The sequence below is a fragment of the Octodon degus genome, unplaced genomic scaffold (assembly GCF_000260255.1).
Source record: "Octodon degus isolate 3935 unplaced genomic scaffold, OctDeg1.0 scaffold00065, whole genome shotgun sequence".
Classification (NCBI taxonomy): Eukaryota; Metazoa; Chordata; class Mammalia; order Rodentia; family Octodontidae; genus Octodon; species Octodon degus.
Genome location: NW_004524641.1, coordinates 8,458,130 through 8,477,060, shown reverse-complemented (window position 1 = coordinate 8,477,060; position 18,931 = coordinate 8,458,130). Strand labels below are relative to the sequence as shown.

The 18,931-nt window shown below is 39.9% G+C and overlaps 1 protein-coding gene across 3 annotated transcripts in view; it reads right to left on the bottom strand.

Moving 5' to 3' along the window:
* Slc25a12 (solute carrier family 25 member 12) overlaps nt 1-18,931 on the bottom strand; it is a 120,163-nt gene that overhangs the window by 64,267 nt on the left and 36,965 nt on the right. For 2 of the 3 annotated variants that reach the window (XM_023719159.1, XM_023719160.1), the window contains exon 3: nt 5,770-5,912. The exons of the other annotated variant lie outside the window; for it this stretch is intronic. In XM_023719159.1, the coding sequence (XP_023574927.1) occupies nt 5,770-5,912 (143 nt within the window). The remainder of the gene's footprint in view (nt 1-5,769; nt 5,913-18,931) is intronic. 3 annotated transcript variants of the gene reach the window in all.

Here is an 18,931-nt window from a genome sequence, read left to right as displayed (position 1 = left end):
GTATAGCATTTAGTATATAGCATTTAGTATAGGGCCCACGGGGTCTCACTACACAGATCAGACTCAGTGATCCTCCTATTTTCAGCTTCCTAAGCACTGGGATTATAGGTGCATGCCACCATGCCCCGTCTAACTTCGTGATTTTTAAAATACCCAACATTTCTGTATAAAAATCTCTTGCTGCATGCATATGTACATAAAGGAAAACATTTATTATTTTTTAAAAAGGAGAAGAGATTGGGCAGGTCCAGCACGTGGGTAGCTGAGAGTTCAAGGTCAGCCTGGGCTACAAAGTTACTTCAAGGCCAGCTTCAACTACATCGTGAAATCTTGCATTAGAAAAACAAAAGAGCAAAACTAGTTTTCCACATTACAGGTGAATAGAGCTTTCAGATGAAATTCTGAGTCAGACTAAAAATAGAAGCTATCATCCTAGAAGTTAGTTTCAAACAAACAATTGTCTTAATGTTTTAGATAAGATCATACGTTAAAATAATCATACATTAAATGATCATATTTTAGATAAGATCATACATTAAAATTCTGAGATCTGCATTTAATGCATAAAATCATTTTGCTTTTCATTGTATAAGCAGAACTTCAAAGTTTAAGCCCCAAACCCACAAATATATCTTGGCCTAAGGACTTTTACTTTTAGAAAGTCGACCATGCTCTTTAGGTTGTACAGTGCTACTGCGACATGGCTTTCCACAGCAAAGCACCTGCATGAAAACATTCTGCGTAGTTCACCATCTACTGGGTAACAGGAGATGGGGAAGAAGACTAGTTTATATGCTAGAACACAGGAAAAGAAAGCAGCAGCACAAAAAGCATAGTACGACCACTTCTAAACTACTTTTTCCCACATACCTAGCCAAATAAACGTGTCTTTACTAGCTGAACCCATCCTCTCTTGGTTTCCCTTGATCTCAGGTGATTTATAGGCAATGTTATATGTTAGCACTTGAAGTTATACACCTATAGGGCTCGTCATCAAAAACTTCAATAGAACTAAGGGACATTCTTGGGGCAAGAGAAAAAATGTACTAATTGAACTATGGTATGTTTTTGGAACTATAGTACTTTTATCTTTCATCCTTACCCTGGAAAGGCAGAAAAAGGAGAAAAAGGAATACTTTAAAAATTATCGTAAGAGGGCCCAGGGAGATAGCTCAGTAGAATAAGTGCTTGCCTGGCAAGCGCAAGGGTCTGAGTTCAATCCCCACTTCCGAGAAAAAAAAAATTGTAAGAGGATGAATGGACTTAAAATTAAGAGAATTAAATTTGTGTTACTAGGAAAATCAATCAGCATCTGGGCCTCATTTTCCTTAACTAAATGAGAAAAGTTTATGTTTTTGAATAAGTCAAACATTATCAAAGCACTTAGTTTTGCTGAATTAAACTTATTTTTAAAAAAAATATTTAACCAGCATGATGGTGCATGCTCATAATCTCAGCAATGAAAAGGCTGAGACAGGAGGACTGTTGCAAGTTTAAGTCCTGGGCTACAAAGTAAGTTCAATGTCAGCCTGGACTATATAGGAAAGCTTGGTCCTAAAATGACAAAACCTTTAACAATGATACTCAGCATTTTAAAAGTCATAAATGAGATCCATTTTTTCTGGGGATTTTTCCCTAGAAAAATAAAAATACATATCCACTTATTTTGCCTTATATTTCAGGAACTTCAGGAATTTCTAAACATCATCCATAAGGAAGAGGCTAAGAATCCATGTGTTTGAAAAATAAATCCACCTTTCTTTGCTTCTACAAATAATTTACATGCTCCATACATTCACTGATAATTTTTATGACAACTCTGTGTGACCATTAAGCCTGACTGGCTTGGGAACTATGTAGAAGATTAGAAAAGCACATTTATGGGTGCATCTGGGTGAGCCATGGAAGTGCGACATGGAGGTCTACATCCAGTGCCTGGTCCCTGGTCCCCTGCCGTGTTGCCCAGTCACTATAATCTGAGCAGCTTTGGTCCACCACCCCATTAAGCCATAATAGTTTGCCTTGGAGCCACCTGCCCAAGGACCAGATCCTCAGAAACCGTGAGCCAAGTTAAACCTTTCCTCCCTCGAATTGTAGGTATTTTGTCCCAGCAACAGGAAAAAATGATCACCTATGAACCAGATTTCCCACCCAATACCATTCTGCATGACTTGAAAGAGGAAAAGCAGAGGAAATTTTAAAAGTTATTAAAATTTGAAGAAGAATATACTTGTCTTTTAAAAAGTAAAACAGGTTCTAAAGTCAATGTTACTTAACATTATTATTACATCTTCCACTACATAAAACACGTCTTTGATCTACTCTACTCTGGCAATTTAAGTCCTTGAGTCCACTTGACCATAAGAAAAACAGCCTATTTTAACAATGCAACTCAGTCTAAGAGAACCACATGAAGCTTTAGAGAAAATACACACCTGAGATGGACAAGAGCACATGGCCACAAAAGAAAGTATTTGAAAAGACACAAATATTCTAAAAGCAGCTCTCAGTAGCTATCCATACTATGAAAATTTCTAAAAGACCTTGAAAAAAAAAAAAAAAAGAAAGAAAATTTCTAAAAGAGCTAAATGCATGTTACCTTTAATCATTGTGAAGAAGAAATTCTGATTAAATATAATTAGTTCTCATAGGCCTTGCTGCCTAATTACTACTGAGACTCTATGACTGAATGTCCATTGACTTAGCAACTGATTGACATTTTTGGAGAATAGATAAAAGTACTATGTTCCTAACACTTGCCACTCAGAATCTTTCTAATTCATAAAATACTTATTTGACAAACATTTGTCATACATTTCATATATTATTCTAGGTTCTGAAGGACAATAAAAATGAATACAGAGGACCAGCCAAATAGCTCAGCAGATTAAAGTGCCTGCGAGCAAGTGCAGGCGCCAGGGTTTGATCCTGGGGCCTGCTGTGCCGGCCCCACCCCCAGGGCACACTGAGATGGCAATTGAGACCAGGCATGGTGGCATGTGCCTGTAATCCCATCTCTTGGGAGGCTATAAACAGGGAGATCACCATTACAAGGGTCACCTAACTGGATTTCCTGCTCCAACCTATCAATCTGATATTTGGGGTAATGGTAATAATTCTTTTTTTTTTTTTTTCTCCAAATGCCTTCAGGGCAGGTTTGGCTGGCTTGAGTTGTGGGGATCGAACCACAGCAACCTGAGCCTGACTGCTTCGTTGAAGCAGCCACTTAAAGAACTGAGCTAAAGGGCAGGCCTCCGGTAATAATTCTTAAAGAGTCATTTCTGCATAGTTTCTTCACATTAGCACCTCTACAAGTACGATAAAGATCCTGGGCCCTTAGAGGTTTGGGGATGTAGCTGAAAACTGCAAGCCAATTTTTTCTTTATAGAATTCGTGTACATTATTGCATTCGCTTTGAAATACAGTCTGTTATGGTTTATACCTCAATGTCCTCCAAGAGCCTCAGCGCTCACGGGCGGAGCTTTGGGAATGTGACTGAGGTCAGGAGAGGGGGGTGGTCTGGCCTCTGGGAAACAACCTAGAAGGGTTTCTTGCCCTCTCCCACTCCCCTCTTCCCTCTGCCTCCTGGTCACCACGCATGAGCAGCTCTCCTCTCCCATGCTATCCTGCTTTGGAGCCAACTGACTAGGGCCTCTAACTGTGAGTTCAAAAAACCTCTCCTCAGGCCAGCCAAATAGCTCAGTGGATTAAAGTGCCTGCAAGCAGGCGCAGGGGCTGGGGGTTTGATCCCTGGGCCTGCCTTGCCGGCCCCATCCCCAGGGCATGTTGAGATAGCAATTGAGACTGGGCATGGTGGTGTGTGCCTGTAATCCCAGCTCTTGGGAGGCTGTAAACAGGAGAATCACTAGGAGTCTGATCTAGTTGAGACCCTGAACACCCTGTGGACCCAGCCTGTATCCCAGCCACAAGAAAGTAACTAAGCAAACAAACTTAAGGAAGTAACAGCTGTATACAATTTCAATAAAAATAATGGGCTGGGGTGATAGCTCAGGCAAGTGCAGGGACCGGCGTTTGATCCCCAGCATGCCACACTGGCCCCACTCCCAGGGCATGCTGAGTGGGCCACCGAGACCAGTGTGGTGCCACACGCCTATAATCCCAGCACTGGGGAGGCTAAAAACAGGAGGGCCACTACAAGTCCAAGCTGTGTAGTGAGACCCTGTAACAAATACATAAAATAATAACAATAATAATAATAATAATAATAATGACTTTTCCCCAGTGTTGAATGAATTGATACTCTAGAACAGTGGTGAGGAACCTATGGCACATGTGCTATCATGTTTTTCTCTTAAGACAAAAGATGCTAATCTATGACTGAACTAAAACCTCAGTATTCAGATTTCACTGCAATGCTGTCACTTTGCAATAAATAAGTGGGTTTTGGGTTGCAGTTCGGCATTCAGTCTCCAAACAGCCCACCACCACTGCTCTAGGAAAATGCAACTTATTACTCCTGTGACTACCTCCACACAGAGGCACTCCAAGGAACAACTACTACAAAGACAACAATCTGCAATGTATTAATTATTGTAACTGTACTACTAACCTGTTTTGAAACTATCTCATTGCTACTTCTTTGTCCATAAAATTACCAAAATTAAAAAGAAAAACAAAACAAAACAAAAAAGCCCTCCAAGACTAGAAGTTATAAGCCTACAGGAAATTGTCAAAGTTCAACATAAAAGGTCCCAACTCCACTCAGTAGCAACAAAGCAATGACACAGCCACACCAAATAACTGAAGACCTCCCCTGGCTGCTGCCAAGCACACAAGCACAGACTCACATCTCATGCCACACCTATTTCCTTTCCCAGGATTCTCCTCGCTACTGTCCAGTTACCACAAGTCCTTCTGACACATCTCACTCCTCTCTCTCCCCTCTTCTATGATGCTGTCCTGGCCACTCAACAGAGTTAGTCATGCTTTCTCGGGACCTCCCATACTTTTCCCACACATCTACCCCATCATAGAAGGGCTACCTTTTTCTTTCTTTGCGTCTTCTTTCCCACCAGGCTATGAGCTTCTTATGAAAGCCAGAAAATTCATTTTATTTGTTTGCATTTGTAAGGCCCAACATTGTCAAATATGTTTGCCAAATACACGTTTGCCAAATAAATAAATAAAGACTTCCTATAGTCTTAGTTTTCATCATAGCACTTATATACCCCCTAACATGCCATAATTTATTGTTCTATTTTGTTTATTACATTTGAGTAGTTCATTCACTGATATAGTCTAGCATCAAGAGCCACATTGAAACACAGCAGGCCTTCAGTATTTATTGAGTGAATGAACACAGTTTTCTGGAACCCATCCTGTTACAATTATTCAATATGAAACAGTTTTCCCCATGTCACTCTTTTCAAGAAGAAAGAAATACAAGTACTGTTGCCAATGCCAGTAACATTAGTTTACAAGCTTCAAAGATATGGTTTACTAATATTAAAGTTGTAGACACACATAGGTAAAATTTAGGGTTTTCTTTTTTAAAGTCTTTTACTTATTTATTTGGTATAGGGTCTTACGCAGCTCAGACTCGTAGTGATTATCCTGTCTTAGCCTCCCCAGCACAGAGATTACAGGCGTGGTTTTGGGGCCAGCATGCCATGCAGCATCAGGGTTCGAACTTAGGTTATTGCCAGGCAGGCCCTTAGACCACTGAGCTATCTCCCAAAACCAGGGTTTTTAATTTTCAATGTGGTAATATATAGCATTAGTTTTCAGAAAGTACATGAAGATCCTTACCCATCCTTGGTTTGATCAGCTACTCCTGCCAAGAGCTGCACGATCTTCGGGTTACTATTGGGATCATTGTATAGTCCAAGATAGCGTTGCACAAAGTCTTCTGGAGTCATATAATGTTCCCCATCAACCTCAGTACTCGCATACTAAAAAATAAACCAACAGTGTATATGAAACATTAAAATTAATTTTACAATGAAATTAAATTATTTAATATTATTGTGTAGCCACCAAATGTTCTGTGAAAAGGGTAAGAGACCAGTATTAAACTCAAGTAGCAATAAGGAATGTCAAAGTTTTGTCTGTAAACAATCAAATCTGAAGAGGCTGATGTAAGAACACAGTGCAATGATACATCCTCTCACATGGATAAACCTTACAAATATGCCAAGTGAAATGAGCTAGACACAAGCACAAAAGGCACATATAAGATCCCATTATATGCAATAAAATTATGAAAGAAAAAAAAAGATCCCATTATATGAACTGCCCATGACAGGCAAATCCACAGAATTAGAAAGTAGAATTGTTTGCCAGGAGGGGAAAATAGGAACCAAAAGTTTAATGGATATGGGGTTTCTCTTTGGGGATGAAGAAAATGTGCTACAATTAAATAATGCTGATGGTCACACAACATTTTAAATGTACTATAAAAAAATGGGAGTTGTATACTTATAAGTAGCACACGTTAACTGACTGCACCACTGGAGTTCTGAGTTACACACATTTAAATGGTTACAATGGAGAACATAGTTTTGTTATGTGAATATTTTTATCTCAAAAATACAAATACTGATAGATAACAGATATCAGAAAGACCAAGAAAAGCCTGGACTCGGGGTTGGGGCCAGCACCAAGTGGTACCGGTGCCGGTGCGGCATGCAGTGCCAGGCATCAAACTCCAGTCCCTGTGCTTGCCTAAGCAGGCGCTTAGTGAGTTCATTAAACACTAAATGATAGATAACAGATATCAGAAAGACTAAGAAAAGTGAAAGGGAGGTAAGGGCCTGGAAGTAAGAAAACAGCCTGCAGTAGATGCCTGGAGACTTCCTGTGTACAGAGTGGGAGGAGGTAGGTTCAAGCCCTGGGCCTGAGTGGGAGGAGACAGAGGTAAAACCTGCCAGTGAAACTGAGAAGCAAAATGAATGAGAAACAAACAAGACCTTCCACTTGTTTGTTCTGTCTTTTTTAAAGACCTTCTATTTGTTTCTAGTTCTAGTAGCTGGAATGAAAAAACAAATTAAAACATCCTATTTTATATAATGAATTTTTTTTGAGAGAGGACTTCACTATGCAATTCAAGCTGGCCTCGAACTCACAGCAATCCTCCTGCTTCAGCCTCCCAAGAGTTGAGATTACAGGCTTTCACCATACCACATTCGACCTTCTATCAATAATTTTTAAGATAATAATATGCTGCCTATTAAATAAACTCAATAAATCCAACATACTCTGGCATGATCAAACATTAGCAACCAAAGCCCTCCCCCTTGAGATGCAGACGATGTAGTTACTTCTGTCAACCAACAAAGCAGTAAGATCAGAAAACTTCCCTAAGAAGAGTTCATTCATTTTTTTTTTTAAATGTATTTGGTATAGGGTCTCACTATGCAGCTTAGACGCAGACAGACTTGATCCACCTATTTTCAGCCTCCCCAGTGCTGGGATTGTAGGCGTGCACCACCATGCCTGGAGTAGGTCAGTGCTTAGCGTGCCCGGGAGTGGGGCCGGCCTGGCATGTGGTATCAGCGCGGCATGTGGTGCCAGGCATCGAACTCCAGTTCCTGTGCTTGCCTAAGCAGGCGCTTAGTGAGTTCATTAAATGTTAAGCACAAAAAATTGAAACAAAACTCCATTAAGCCCTGGCCCAACATCATAAAATTGTAGAACCCTGAATAAAGAGAAAAATCCTAAAAGTTTTCTGGAAGAAAAACCAGGTCACATTTCTAGGTAAATGGATGCACCTTGAGACCACACTCTTTTGATGAAATAAATAGGACACACATGTGTAGACACCACATTGTTTCTCTGGCATGAGAAACTGAAAGTGAAATAAGGACCAAAATGTATAAGATATTGTGAAATGGGAAGAAAATGTTCAAATGGGAAGGGGAATTATGGAGGGGAGAGGTGGAAAGAAAGGAAGGGAAAAGAAAAAACAACACAACAAAAAAGAAAAGAAAAGAAGAAAAAAATGGAAACAAAGCTTTTATAGAGGGGTTGAAAGGAGAAGAGGGAAACGGAAAAAAAGAATCACGATATATCATGTACATGTACAAATTCCCTATAGTGAATATGATCATTATGTGTACCTAAAATGTACCACTATATAAACTTAATTTAAAATAAAAGAAATGGGCTGGAGAGATGGCTCAGTGGTCTAAAGCACCTACTTGGAACAAGCTTGGCAAAGCACAGGGACCACAGTTTGATCCCCCAGCACCACATGCCAGCCAGCCCCGCCCCCTGGTGGGCTGAGCTGGCCACACACACACACACACACACTAGATAAATATTTAAAAATAAAAGAAACAAGCTAAGGAAAAGAAAGGAAACTCAGGTGACATGCAAAAAGAATCATGAATCGTAAGGACACTGCACACCTCAGCAGCAACACCAGAAGCTTAAAGATAATGGAGTAAAGGCCTTGGAAATCCTGCGGGAAATTCTTTCCAACTCAGACTTCTGAACTGAACCAAACCTTCTTCAGAGGTATGGTTAGGTTAAAAGTTCTTGAAGACATCTATGCTCTCGATGCTTTCCGCTTACACAAACCCTCTCTCTGGAAGCTACAGGAAAAATGTTTTAATGAAGAGAGGGAGGGAACTAAGTTAAAGGAAGACGTGGACATGGAACAAATCATGCAACCTGGGGAGTTGTCCAAGGGGATTCAGGGCAGCTCAGCATGTAATCCTGACTCTAGCAGGCAGGAGCTCCAGGAAGCAAAGCCACCAGGGAAAATGGAAGGGAATGTTGTCCAAGGCACTAATTATTGAGGAGGACTCCACTCTATTACCACTGTTTAATATTAAAACCTACGCCTGTGCCTCAATTGCTAACGACCTGCCACTGCTCTGCTTCTCTGCTGCTCCTTTGGCATTTATCCCTTCCTAGCATACCATTTTATGTATCGTACTGTCTCCCACAGTGTGCACAAGGGAAAGAGTCTTTGCCTGGTTTGTTTGCTAACATATCCCAGCACCAAAGATTACATGCCTGGCACATAGTAGGCACTGCATAAAGATCTGTTATATTAGTGAATTGGTAGCAGGTATACAAATAAGTGAGCAAATAAAAATTTTAACAATGTGTAACTACAAAAAGTATTTTGTTGTACAAAAATAAGAAATATAATGCAGGGCTAGGTTTAAACAAACAGTATCGGCAATTATAACAATGAAGATACCACATATTAAGTTAATAAAAAGCATACTATGCCAAGGAGAATGAAGGGCAAGAAAAATGAGGAAGGAAGTAGCATAGAGAAGCTATGTCCTCGACTACTAAAGTAGTTTTGTTTTTAAAAAAGAGGTCTAGAAATAGCAGAATTAGAAAAATAAAAGGAAATGCCAAAATAAATCGTTAAAAGTTTACAGAAATTGATTCTGGGGTATAAAATTGAGAAGAACAGAACAGAACAGGTTTGCTCTTTAGCTAAGTATTTTAGATGCTGTGAGAATGAGTGAAACCAAGCCACCTACTCTATCAACCAGGAGAGAATTGAATCAGAAACGTTTTATTTGTCTTCCTCTGAAAAACACCAAGATGCCTAAGAAGCCAGGATGCACATTTTTTAGTAACTGATGCTATCAAAGATGATATCAAATCTCACCCCAAAATGAGTTATTCTCTCTCCACAAAGCTATAAAAGCCATTCCTGAAGGGGTGTTGGGTTAAATTTTGGCTTGATTGCTAACTTATTCTGAGTTCTTAGCCAAGTCCCTGCTTCTCTAGGCTTCTCCATAGTTCACACATCTATATGATGAAGACAGAATTATCCTTAATGTTTCAAAACTATATGAATGTAAGCACAGAAGAAAAAGCAAACTATAAGATATTAATAACAACAGTGGATGGATTCTACCAATCCCTGTCAATTACATCTTCCCTTCCTCTTCTCCAACATATAACAATTAGACACATTCTACCAAGATCACAAAACCACCAGTGAAGGAGAGGCAGAAATAGAGAAAGACACAGTACAGAGGGAGGGAGATTACTACAACTCAGAAAGTCTAAAATAGAATTTAAAGACTGAACGTCCAGGCATGGTGGTGCATGCCTGTAATCCCAGCACTCAACGGCCGGCAGCAGGAAGACTGCTGGAAGTTCAAGGCCAACCTGAAATGCACAGAGAGACCCTGTCTCAAAAGAGACTAACAAGTCAACCAATAATATGAAGAATATGAAGCCGGGTGTGGTGTCCTACATTGGTGATACACTGCCAACATTCTAAAAGGCTGGGGCAGGAGGATCACAACTGTAAGGCCAGTTTGGGCAACTTAGCAGGGCTAGGTCTCAAAACAAAAAAGTGCTAGAGATATAACTCAACGCAAAAGCCTTCAGTCCAATCTCCAGTATCAAAAATAAATAGGCATAAGACATGGTATACCACAGGAAATACATTATGGGAGAAATGCACTATTCTAAGAACAGGTGGAAACAGAACGTAAAATCCAATTTCAACTGTAAATAAAGATGGGGTACTTTTTAACTGAAAGGAAATTCAATGTAAACAAATACAGCAACAAGAAAACTTTTTTTTTCTTTTTCTTTTTTTTTGTGGGGAGGGAACAGTTAGAGTTAAGAGGTGGAGAAGACTACAGGAATCTAATGGCTCCCTGCCCACTATAAAATAAATTTGTGAAAATAAATAAATTTGTGTATTTCATATTAGAAAGAAACTAAGTTAAGTGTCCCGTCACAAAAAATGCCTAGGTCCAGATATGTTTTGGATTTCAGAATTTGGGGGAGGATTGGATAATTGGCACATATATGGCCATAGTTCATTAAGGTTATTTTTTTTTTATTCTTTTTTTTGTACTGGGGATCAAATCAGGACCTTATGCATACCAGGCAGGCGCTTAAGCCACTGAGCTATCTCCCTGGCCCAGGATATTTTTTTTAGATATGGTATTGCTTTAAAGTTCAGGCTACCCTTGGGCTATGTAATCCAGACTGGCCTCAAACTCGTGATGATCTTCCTGTCTCAGTCACTTGAGTACTGGGATTACAGGTGTGCACCACCTCCAACTTCCAATGGTAATTTTAGGTAATATTTATGCATAAATAAGCACCTTATATATGTATATACATACATGTGTGCTATTACATATAAATACATACCCAACGGTGTAGGTATAAAATGCTGAGCCATTTCTTTTTTCATGATTGGCACATTATTTATACTATTGTGAATACGTCGCTTTTTCTTTTTTTTTTTTCTTTTCTTTTTATTAATTTTTTAGTAAGGGCCTACAGGGTCTCACTATGTAGATCAGACTCACAGTGATCTGCCTGTGTTCAGACTCCCAAAGAGCTGGGATTACAGGCGCATGCCACTACCCCTAGTTTCAATCACAGCCTCCATGTGCCCCAGAGGCAGGGCTGGCACAGCACAGTTGGGACTGAAACCTGGCCGCTGCATCTGCCTAAGCAGGTGCTTTAATCCGCTGAGCTATTTGGCTGGCCCTGTGTCACTTTTTCAAATTCAGTCCTTTCAAAAAGCAATTTAGCTATACACACACACATAGAGTGCATATACACACCATAATTACACAATTTTACATAATATTTTTAGTGCACCCATCATATGAGGTCAATGGCGAATTTTTCTACCTGCATCCACATGTCAGCAGTTGAAAACTTTTGACTTTGAAAACATTTCAGATTTGAACTTTTTGGATAAGGAACGTTCAAGCTGCATACAAAGATATGCAGCAGAAAGCAAAAGTGAAAAGGCAGCTGGAGACCAAACAGTGGAATGCTTTGAATGTCAAACAGAACAGTCTGAACTTTCTTCTGGGAGCCATGGGACACCACTACAACACTTGGGGGGAAGGGAAAGAAGTGATCTGACCCATACGAGCCCTGGCAGCATGTACCCGGCAGGAGGGGCAGAAGAAGATGACCAGAGCAGGGAAAGCAAGCCCAGCTGCTGCCCAGATCCATGCAAGAGGTTCTCACCCTAGTCCAGACAAAGGCAGTGGAAAGAGAAAATCAGGGCACTGCACCATTGTTAACAGCTCTGGGCTGTATGTATTCTTTTTTAGCAATGCATTCATAATATTGAAAATTCAAAAGACACGTAGTGAAAAATCATGTTATAACCTCTGTACCCACTCAATTCCCCAGCCCAGAGGCAACCCATTTATATGTATCTTTCTAGAGATGTTTTATGCATAATAAGCACCTTATATATGTATATACATACATGTGTGCTACTACATATAAATATATACCCAACCGTGTATGTATAAAATGCTGAGCCATTTCTTTCGTCATGATTGGCACATTATTTATACTATTGTGAATGTGTCACTTTTTCAAATTTATCCCTTTCAAAAAGCAATTTAGCTGTACGCACACACATACAGTACATATACACACCATAATGAACCATAAAAATGCTCCGTTTGACAAGGAATCCTGGATCTGGCTCCTGTGAAAAATTATAAAGAATGAAAACCTAAAAGCAAACTACAAGAAGACGACACTAGATAATGGGGTTATGGTGCCCCTTGCACTCCCTTCACAGCTGTTGGAGTACTGACTGCTTTCATTAGCACATGACAAACAAAGAGAGGGAATAAAGAAAACATTTTAAAGTTATTATTTTTAACATTTTGGCAATTCACTGCCCATTCCTTTTGCCATAGTGTTTATTCTCCATCACCTGAATTTGATCACCAGTATAACCACCACCTATGCAGAACCCATAACGTCCACTTACGATGGAATTAGACTGCACCTACAGAATCACCAAAATTTCAGTCTCAATCTCTCTCTCTTTCTTTCTTTTTTTTTTTTTTGTTTTGTTTTTTGTTTTTGAGACAGTCTCACTATGTAGTTCAGCTTGGCCTTGAACTCACTATGTCACCCAGGCCAGCCTCAAACTCTTTTTTTTTTTTTTTATTCCCCTGTATTTTAGGGAAAGGGTCTATAGGATGTTCAGGGTCTCACTAGTAGATAGGACTCGTAGTGATTCTCCTGTTTACAGTCTCCTAAGTGCTAGGATTACAGGTATGCGCCACCATGCCCAGTCTCAATTGCCCTCTCAGCGCACCCGGTGGGCCAGGCCCAGAATCGAACCCCTGGCCCTTGAGCCTGCTTGCAGGCACTTTAATCCACTGAGCTATTTGGCTGGCCCTGGTCTCAAACCCCTGATGACCCTCCTGCCTCAAACCCCACAAGTGCTGAGATTACAGGCACCCCCAGCATCAAATATTCTTAGCTTTAAAATTCTCAGGAAACAAAGTCGCCTGGGCAAAAACCACCAAGGACACAGCAGCAACAATGAAAACAAATGCTTCTGTTGACATGAAGTGAAACAGGCTTTGCAGGTATCCAAAGTTATAAATGAGGCCAGAGAACCACTCACCCTGAGGGAGTTGGCCAGTGTTTTCCAACTCTCCCAGTCTACTTTAACTTGATTTTAACTGAAAGAGAGAATAGATAGCTATGGGGGTAATTCTTCTTTTCCACTAGGAGTCAGTGCTTGACTTCTACAGGAGACAGTTAATTAACTAACTCATTAAATTACAAACAATTACTTGGCAATGTAAGTCTGTTGCCTGAACAGACAGAATGGAAGAGGGAGTTTAGAACTAAAACAAATCTATCCACAGCCAAAATGCTAAAACATTTTAGGTATCATGTTAACAGAGAAAAGCTGGAACCTCAAAACCTGTCGTGGGGTGAGGGTAACTCAACAGCAGAGCACCTGCTCACATTCTCAGTACCCTGGATTCAATCCCTACCACAAAAACACCCCAAAACTTTTGGGACTAGGGTGTAGTTAAGGGATACACTCTGCAAATGCTTCTTTTAACTGTTTGGGTAATCATGCTTTTAGTCGGGGAAGGTGGCACACATCTGTAATTCCAGCTACTCAGGAGGCTGAGACAGGAAGATCACAAGTTGGATCCCAGACTGGGCAACTTACTGAGAAAAAATGAATAAAACTTAAAAAAGAATTTCTAGGGTCAGCCAAATAGCTCAGCGGATTAAAGCACCTGCAAGCAGGCTCAGGGGCCAGGGGTTCGATCCCCAGGCCTGCCATGCCAGCCCTGCCCCCAGAGCACACTGAGAAGCAATTGAGACTGGGCGTGGTGGCACATGCCTGTAATCCCAGCTCTTGGGAGGCTGTAAACAGGCAGATCATTATGAGTCCAATCTAGTAGTGAGACCCTGAACACCCTGTAGACCCTTCCCTAAAATACCAAAAAAAAAAAAAAAAAAAAAAAAAAAAAAAAAAAAAATTTCTAAAAGGCCCTGAGGATATAGCACAATGTATAGTGCCCTGAGTTCAATACTCAGTTCCATAAAATAACAATTATAATTAATAATATATCAACATAATAATTTTTAAATATAGTAATGTTTTTAAACATATTTTTTGAAAGTAAAAATAGCCTAATGGAAGAAAAGAGAAAAAGTTAAGGGTCTCATTAAGGCCTTTTCCCCTTCTCCAGCCCCACCTCCTTTTTATTATTTTATTTTTTAGTTTCCCAGGCTGAGATCAAACTGGGAATCCTTTCTCAGCCTCCCAAAGTACTGGGATTACAGGTGCATACAAATACACCTGACAAGACCTTCTCTTTCTGCTAAACAAAAAGACCTGAATGTTTATACTAAAGATAATGAAAAGCAATTTAAAACAAGGTTTTGGATTCTCAAAACTAACATGATACAAAAGCTTTAATATATCAAGATTTTAAAAATTTAATATAAAATTTTCATAATCTTTTCCATTTTGTCCCTCTCATTTCAAAAGATGAACCAAAATGATTGCAAATGGAATAACTAAATAAAATATCCTCATTCAAAATAACTGCAGAGTTAATCATTTGCCATTTCAAAGATGTCCCTTAAGTCACTGCAAATCCCTCTTGGGCAAGAAGTCAAGGACACATGAAAGACACTGGACAGTGATAGCTAACAGTGTCTGAACAAAAACAGGTTATCTATATTCTAGATTAATTTTTTTCCAAATCCAGTATTTGAAATGCAAAAACCACAGACCACTTTGATATTTCATGCAACGTTTAAAATTCATTAACTTTAACTAACAATCTGAAGCTAAAGAAATAAGTTACTTTCTTCTTTTTTTAATACTTGGTACAGGGTCTCACTATGCAGCTCAGACTCATAGTGATCCTCCTGTCTCAGCCTCTCCAGTGCTGGGATTACAGGTGTGCACCACCATGCCCAGTCTTGGTGGCCAGCTCAGCACACCGGGGGGCAGGGCAGGCACGGCATGTGGTGCCAGGCATTGAACCCCAGTCCCTATGCTTGCCTGAGCAGGTGCTTCGTTCACTGAGCTATCTCACCAGCCCTGGAGCGCAAGAAATAAAATGAATCATATGAGAGTAAACTCGAATATCTAATCAACATTATTGTCTGTAAAAGCAGGGCTTCATACATAGCATGTCCCAAGTCCCCTGAAGTCTCTCTGGCTCCAGACGCGATCATGCCACCTAGAAAACCTTAAGGGATCTTAGAAGGCAAGCAACTGCACTACAGGTTAACTATATTAACTGTATTTCAAAGAGTTTACACACAATTCTAAATTTCTACTAAGAAAAAAGTTAACATAAAATTCGATGGCTTGAATGGGTCAAAAAAAAAGTCTCAGTGGTACAAATTACCTGTTTTACATTCTGTAAGTTTAAAAGCAGTTCCTTCAAAGTTTTATATTTCCAAAAGATAGTCAAGATTATAAAGGAAAGGTCCGATAAGTTATGAATAGAAATTAGTTATCTTTAAAAACTCATACAGTATATCAATCAAAGGCAAGGATTTTCTTTTCAAGTAACCATACGCAAACAGAAGCGGTATATCTATAAACACTTGCCCAGCACAAAATCTGTGGAAATAAAATCTTTCATGTTACTTTTCATTCATCATAAAACTGCTAAGGCCTAGCCAGACAGTTCAGCAGACTAAAGCACCTCTTAAGCAGAGCGCAGCAGCCACAGTTCAATCCTTGGCGCGCTGTGCCGGCCCCGCCCACGGGGTACACTTAGAAGTTGAAACTGAGCGTGGTGGCACAGGCCTGTAATCCCAGCACTTGGGAGGCTGAATACAGGAGGATCACTACGAGTCCAATCTGTGTAGTGAGACCTTGTAGATTCTGTACTAAATACATTAAACATGTCTGAGGCAGAGAACGCAAAGCAGTAAGCCAGCTCATGTCATCAAGTAGCTAAGAAACAACGACACCATGGACTGAACCCAGGGTCAGAAATGAGTTCTAAAGCCCCATGCCCTTACCTCACTGAGCACTTCTGGACAGAATACACACTTCAGCTGGCTGAGGTGGTACGGGCTGGTAGGCCTAGCCACTTGCGAGTCAAGAGGAACACAAGTTGGGGGCCAGTTTGCAACTTTGTGAGACCCTGTCTCAAAGTAAAAATATAAAACGGGCCCAAGATTTAGCTCAGACCTTCCTAGCTTCACTCTTCAGGGCAGGGGCAGGGGTTGGGGGACACAATGGCACACATGGCTTCTTTCAGTTCCTTCTGCAGCAAAAAGCTGTAAGTAAAATAGCTGCTCTGCTGTGGGGACAAACCAACGTTGGACACTCAAGTGTCGGAAGTGGTAAAACATATGTATATTGAAGCCAGTATTATAAAATGCTTGCACAGAGAATCCCAGGTTCCCTCCTGGCTTATTGAAGTTTTCGGCTTTTGCCCAAACACGAAGGAGTCGCTGTCCTCTCTCCAGACTAAGGTTTCCCAGGGGTTGGCTTCCAGCACTCCCCGTCTCACCAGGTCAGTCATGACCGGTCTCGGCAGCTCGCTCTGCTTAGCCAACACGTGGCTGTAACATGAGTCAAACCAAACTCTTCCTCCATGGCTTTGTTCCAGCTGAAATGAACTGACATTTTCTTATCTTAACATCTTCTCAATTTCAGTAACTCAAATGACATTGTCATGAAGTTCAGTAAGCACAAACATCACACAAAACATTTCCCATATAGAAAAAAATGGCTTATGCAAACAACGGAAGAAAACAATCCATAGCAAGGTAAGAGCTGAGGGCATAAAGCTAAAGCTCCTCCTGTCCTTAACGCTACTGCTCTTACTCCCAAGAAGCCAAATTTAGCCAGGAATGTGTGCCCTTTCAGCAGGAGCCTCTGCATAGGGAGCAAGACTGCACAGCAGGTCTGACTCACAAACTCCGCTACAACATTACAGTGGGGAGTTCACCTTGGCTTAGTACCTTATATCAACTAAAGTGAAAGTGCCTTCTACTGTAAATATTATTATTACTATAATTATTATGTATTTGGTACAGGGTCTCACTACACAGCTCGGACTCGCAGTAATCCTCCTGTTTTTGGCCTCTGCCACACTGGGATTACAGACGTGCGCCACCACTCAAGGTCTCGGGGGTCGGCTCAGCGCACCCAGGAGCAGGGCTGGCATGGCCTGTGGTGCCGGGGATCGAACCCCAGTCCCTGCATGTGTCTAAGCAATCACTTAGTCTGTGGAGGTATCTCACCAGCCCTCTACTATAAATGTTTTATTGAAAAAAAAAATTTCATGCACACATGACCACACTGACTTTTTAAAGTTTTATTAAGCCATACGATTTTCAAAAATAGAAATTTTAATTAGTAATGAAAATCTTTTCCAATATTACTAAACTCCAGCACATGTGCACTAGTCTTATGAAAATGCAGTCTTATGCATCTACCTCTACTTAACGCTCTCAGCTACATATGTCACATTCACTAAACATAGAATCTCCTACTTGATTTTACAATGAAAATTCTTTAAAGCCTGACCTTCTTATACAGAATGGTTCAATAAAATTCTGTATGTTTATTTTCCTTTTTATTTAACATATTTTCAAAAAAAAGAAAAAAGTTTTTTTTTTAATAAAAATACGTATTTTCACTATCCATTGTAGCAAGTCCTGTGTCAACTACCCTGGACAATGCAGATACAAGAGTCTCATTAAACACTGAAATCAACCAAAGCTACCATAATAAACTAGGGCTACCAAAACAATATCCCCCACAAAATGATCAAAAACCTTGGAAATAAAATAATAACCCCAGACAATTCAATAACTGGAACTAGAATACCTCCCAGGGCAGATTAAGTTGAATAATTAATTTATATTGTTCTTTAAATAAATACTTCGCTCTCTTGGTCTAAGTAACCATGGGAACATTCAAAGAGCACACATATTTATAAGCCTGGACAAATCATATCTCTGGCAATCAAGGTAAGCTCCTTGGGGGACAGAATGCTTAAGGTTGAAGCCTTCATTAAATACCAACATTCTTGCCATAGAGAAAGGAGGACCTTTGTCCTGGTGGGAAGCAAAATGTATTAAAAGATCTAACAGACAGACCAAAAAATACAGTGTAAAAATCTGGCCTGATTCTGTTTTTCAGAAAGCTATTCCAGAAATCTAAAACAATCGGGCAAATTTGAACACTGAATAGAAGTTGATGATAATAAGCAATTTTTTTAGGAATGATAATGGTATGGTTTTTCAGTGTCATTTCTTTTAGGGACGCATACTTAGGTATTTATATATGCTAAAATATAACATCTAAGAATGGTTTCAGAATAGGCCAGCTATATACACAAAGCAAGATCAGCTATAACTGGAAAACTATACTATTTTCTATAAATTTACATGTGACATTTTCCATAAGCGGAAGGACACACTGTGAGACCATGAAGTGGAATAAATTAGACATGCAGGCTTAAGTATAATTTACAGTTTTATATGTCATATATATAGATATATATAGATATAGTTTTTAATATATGAGAAACCCAAAATGTAAAGAGCAAAATAAAAGACAACAAGAAGTGGGGAGATAGATGTTTCTCAAATAAGAAGGGGGTCAAGAGATGAGGGGAGCACAAAGAAAAGGGATTTTTTAAAAAAGGATTAGGGGGCCGGGGAGATAGCTCAG